At 51.7% G+C, this 5,362-nt stretch overlaps 1 protein-coding gene across 1 annotated transcript; it reads right to left on the reverse strand.

The window, feature by feature from the left end:
• Window positions 1-1,060: 1,060 nt before the first annotated feature.
• On the reverse strand, window positions 1,061-1,846 carry LOC136155282 (melanoma-associated antigen 10-like). Its single transcript, XM_065917110.1, has one exon. It carries the CDS (start codon window positions 1,844-1,846, stop codon window positions 1,061-1,063), a length of 786 nt encoding a protein of 261 aa, XP_065773182.1.
• Between the last annotated feature and the right edge of the window lie 3,516 nt (window positions 1,847-5,362).

Raw genomic sequence — 5,362 nt, forward strand, 5'->3', positions numbered from 1 at the left:
AGGTCCTGTCCACTTTTGCAGCATCTCTTCACTCATTTCATCCAAATGAAATCTACACCATGCTCACAAGTGAAAATAAAAAATTCCAGATGACCAAAGAATCTGTTATTTCAATGTACTTGTTAATTAGCTTCCCAAGGCAGAGACAAGAGGGCTAGCAGAGGGAATACTACCAAAGAGCAAGATTCACATTTCTCTAGGTTTCCTAGCAGATGGTGGATAGAAAACACCTGTTTCATCCCTGTGGTCAACAGCTATGGGACAAGAGCCAGGACCCCTTCCTGCCTGCCCTAGAAAGAGATCTCTCTGGGGTTTATCCAAAAAGCAAAAGGACACCTCACAGCAATGATCCATTTCAGAGATTCCCCTCACCCCCAAGACAAACCTCATGTGACTGCGGCTCCTGGGCCATTGCTGTAAGTGTGGGGGTGTCCTGCTTCTCCTAGTGTCCCCACTGCTAACATGGCCTTTTACGAAGCAGAGAATCTGTACATGTCTTTGGAATAACTGAGCCAGTGAGCAGGGGTCTCAGATAGTCTGCTACTTTTTTTTAATAATCCAGGAAAATTCAATTAACTGAGATCATTTAGTTATTGTGAATGACAAACAAGAAGGACATAAGCATGAATTCACTATGATTCCTTTTATTATCTAATTCTTTTCCATTCAATACTAGTGCTACGTAAGTTCATGTTTTCAAAACAGTTGTAATTTCTATTCCATTGTATTCTGTTCAAGACCACAAAAAAAATGGAAAACTTCCCAATCTTTTATGAAACAGCAAAACTCAAGTTTTTGAACTGAGTAACCACAAATACACTCGGAAAATATCATTCACAAAGCCAATGAAGCTTCTTCAGCCTTCTGTGAAACCAAACTTTGAAAGATTTCTAAAGAAAAAAGAGACGAATCCCCATGTCATCACAGAGAACAGGAACCAAAAGATGCTACACACCAGTTCCCCCAACTGGTCTGGGCCCTCTCTTCTGAGAAGGCTGACTACAGCCTCTTCAGTCACAGAAGGAAGGATCAATCTGGCTGCTGCTCTGGCTCAGGCCCCCTATTCCTCCTCCCTCGAATCCTCTACAGACATGAATGGGAATGCCCCCAAAGCCCTTTCCTTGACCCTGAGCGTAAATGACATGACGTGCCACTTGCTGGTCTCCACATAGGCCCGGGGACCCCACAGGAACTCATAACGAGCCGGGTAGCTGTCAGGCACCTGCTGGTACCTCAAGTATCCCTCCTGCACCCACACTTGGGTCAGAAGCTCCCTGGGCTCCCCAAAGACACAGTGCTCCCTCCCAACATACACCCCCATCCTGCTGAGTGCTCCCCAGACCGCCTCCTCAGGGGCCGGATCTCCACACCGCATGATCACGCTGCGGACCAGCACCAAGAAGCCGGCCTTGGGCAGGCCCTCCCCATCGCTCAGCATCTCATCACAGGTGAGGCCCAGGGTGGGAACCAAGATGTAGGTGTGCTCCGCTGGGTCCATCTCCTTCACATCCACACCAAAGACCAGCTGAAGGCACTCTGAAACTTCACTGAAGACCATCGGGAAGTGCCCCTGGTTATCCCTGAGGACCTTATTCAGAATTTCCGCCTGGGAGGTCATCTTCTTGGCTCGATACTTGAGGAGCAGGAACTTCATCAGGTTAGCCATCATCCTATCCAGAATTTCTTGGGGCAAGGCCTCCACATTAGCTGAGGACGATGCTAGGGCATAGGAGGCTAAGTGGGATGCGGATTCCCCCACCTCAGCTTCCAAGAGTGGCACCTCGACAGGGCCTTGGGCCTCGCCTGGGTCCTGAAGATCTTCCTCGGGTTTGCTGCGCTCACTCATCTCAACCACGAGCACAATGCCTGAGGTCAAACAAGACACGGAAGTGAGGCAGAGGTACAGATGGGGACCAAGGGCCTCGGGGAGAGAGGAGCTGTGAGCAACCTGGGCTAAGAAACGCATCCTGGATGGTACGACACAGGCCACTTACAGCTCTCCCCTTGAGGGGTGCTCTCAGTCCTCACAGGAGCGCTCCTCCTGGGAGGCCAGTCCCCTGGCTACCCGAAGGAGGAAGGGAGGTGGCTCCCCAGGCTGCGGTCAACACAGACCAAGATTTCTGGGTCCAATAAATTGGAAGGAATTGGGGTCTTCTGGGGCCCCCCTCTCTTCTGGGATAGGGAGCCTCTGGTTCACTCCAGGTCACCCTCTCACCTTGACTCCTGATTCTGCCTGGACCTCCTCTGCTGTCTGAACTCAGGACACAGGCTTCAGACCTCTGCCTTTGCTTCCTGGTTCCTGGAGCTCCTGTGAGAGAAATGGAGGTGACATCTAAGGGTAGTACTGTGGCACAGCCCTGCGCCTTCTGTGCTGGTAGGAGGGGGCGGACACTGGGAGTACAGCCAGTTGTGTGGTGGGTCCCTTGTAGTTCTCACCTTTCCCCGGGCATGGGCTGGACCGTCCCCTTTGGGGGAGTAGAAGGAAACTCAAAACAAGACACTGAGTAAACCAGATCTGAAAGAGTCACGTGCACCCCAATGTTCATTGCAACAGTGTTTAAAATAGCCAAGACATGGAAGCAACCTACATGCCCATCAGCAGACGAATGGATAAGGAAGCTGTGGTACATATACACCATGGAATATTACTCAGCTGTTAAAAAGAATTCATTTGAGTCAGTTCTACTGAGATGGAAGAAACCAGAGCCCATTATACAGAGTGAAGTAAGCCAGAAAGATAAAGAACATTACAGCATACTAGCACATATATATGGAATTTAGAAAGATGGTAATGATAACCCTATATGCAAAACAGAAAAAGAGACACAGACGTACAGAACAGACTTTTGGACTCTGTGGGAGAAGGCGAGGGTGGGATGTTTTGAGAGAACAGCATGTATATTATCTATAGTGAATCAGATCACCAGACCAGGTGGGATGCATGAGACAAGTGCTCGGGCCTGGTGCACTGGGAAGACCCAGAGGAATCTGGTGGAGAGGGAAGGGGGCGGGGGGATTGTGATGGGGAATACATGTAACTCCATGGCTGATTCATGTCAATGTATGACAAGACCCACTGCAATGTTGTGAAGTAATTAGCCTCCTGCTAATAAAATTAAATGAAAAAAAAATAAAAAATAAAACTCAACATTCAAAAATCAAAACAAAGCAATAATAAAGTAACATGACCAGTATTAAAATACATGGCTAGTATTAACAACATACACACACACACACACACACACAGCTAGTATTAACCACACACACACACACACACACACACACACGCCTGAACAGAAAATGCTGTGGGGCCCCACATGCGGCTGCACCTGCCCAGGTCCTCGCGAGTGTCCTAGGCTACAGAAATGCTTGGTCCCCAGCTCCTCCTAACGTCCTGCCTGGCCTCCAAGCACTGACCTCAGGGGCGGGGGTCTGCTCAGCCCAACATCGGAGTTGGGGAACCAGCCTCTGCGAATCTGAAACCTCTGCCCTCCGCCCGTAAAACCTCACCTCCCGAGTTCCCTAAGCCAGTGGTCAAGAAACTGCTCACCCTGCTCACCCCGTTCTGGGCCCTCCAAGACCCTCTTCCAGGGGCCAAGATCCCTCCCTGTTGGGATCAAACCGCCGCAATCCTTCCTCGCATGGAGCCTGGACTCCAGGCAGGACTCGCCTTTGTCGCGTCTGCCATTTTGAGACTCCACCACTTTCACAAGGCCTCCAGTCTCTCTGAGATCCGCATGTGAGGAAGTCAGACAGACCCAGTGTGCTCTTCTCACCCCAAGGGCTCCCAGGACCGACTACAGGGAAGGGGATCTGTGGGGTTCCATCGATCCTCACTCAGGGTGCCCACAGTCCTCCTTCAGGAACCTCACCTTGCCTCCACGCAGGACCTGGATTCTCGCCTCTCCGCAACTTAAGCCCCGCCCCTTATACCAGGAACCCAGTCTCTTGAAGACCCGGATGTCAGGAAGACAGCTCACGACTGTGGCACTCATCCTGACCCCACAGTTGCTGTGCACTGACACCAGAGTCGGACTTCTCTGAGGTCTCCTCTGATTAGGGGTTCAGGGTCCTCTAGTCCCTTTTCAGGCTCCTCAAGGTCTTCAACCCTGCAGGGCCTGGGAATCGGCCACCCTGAGGCCCCGACCCATATGCGAGGTCCCCAGTCAGAGACCCAATGTCAGGAAGTGAGACCATGCACTTTGGGCTCATTGTATCCCAGGTCCAACAAGGACCAACAGCAGCTCCAGGCTTTTCTGAGGTCTCCTCTGATTAGGGTCCAGGGTCCCCTCAGTCACCCCTCAGGTTCCTCAAATTGAAACCCAGGAGGAGCTGAGCTTCTTCCCTCTGCTCACCTGAGGCTACACCCCCTTTCCCATGTCCCCAGTTTCTCTGAGACCCAGATGTCAGGAATTGCAGCATGTGCTCATCTACCCTCTGTGCTCCCTGAAACTTGATGTGAGGGTCCCGACTCTGGTCAACACAAGGAGCATCCCGAGATCTGCCAGGGCTCAAGATGAGGTTCCTGAGGGAGGATGTAGGAACCCCACAGATTCCTGACCCTGCTGTCAGCCCTGGGCCACCCTGGTGGTGGGATGAGCACTTGGCAGCCTCTTCTGACACCCGCATCTGTGTCTCAGAGACATTAGGCAATTGTTAGGAGGGGCAGGGCCTCAGATGGACAGTGAGAAAAATCTTCTTTCTTTTGAGAGTCAAGGTGAGGACACTGAGGAAGGACTGAGAAGACCCTGGACCCCAGAGCAGAGTGGGCTATGGGGGGACATATGGTGGATAAACATATGCTGGATTTCCTGACTGGGTCTGAGAGAGACTGGAGACCTGGTATGCGGGCTGCCTTCCTAATATCCGGATTTCAGACTGGTGTCCTAGTATAGAGAGCGGAGTTACTGACATCTGCATCTCAGAAAGCCTGGGGACCTTGTGTGAGGGTTGGGGCATTAGAAGGGGGGAGGAGAGAATCTGAAGTCATCCCTGGAGATAAGGTGAGGTCCCTGAGGGAAGGCTGAAGGGACCCCAAGTGAAAACTCTAGGGATCCCAAGATAAGAGTGGTAGAACCCCACAGATGCCTGCCCCTGCCATTGGCCCTGGGAGCCCTCAGGGTGAGAAGAGCACACTATGTCTGTCCTGAGTTCCTTACATCCACCTCTGTGATACAGGGGACCTGGTGTGAGGAGCAGGGTCTACAGTGGGGAGACGACAGAGCCTAGGTCCTCCTGGAAGTCAAGATGAGGACCCTGAGGAATGAGTGAGGGTAGTCAGATCACAGAACAAAGGGAACCGTGGTGGTCCCTGGGCAGGATGACCTCGTGCCGCATTGCCTGACAACTCTGGCAGAGAGAC

The sequence above is a fragment of the Muntiacus reevesi genome, unplaced genomic scaffold (genome assembly GCF_963930625.1).
Source record: "Muntiacus reevesi unplaced genomic scaffold, mMunRee1.1 SCAFFOLD_111, whole genome shotgun sequence".
NCBI classification, from domain to species: Eukaryota; Metazoa; Chordata; class Mammalia; order Artiodactyla; family Cervidae; genus Muntiacus; species Muntiacus reevesi.

Coding starts and splice junctions, on each gene's coding strand:
- LOC136155282 (XM_065917110.1), bottom strand. CDS start 1,846: ATGAGTGAGCGCAGCAAACCCGAGGAAGATCTTCAGGACCCAGGCGAG.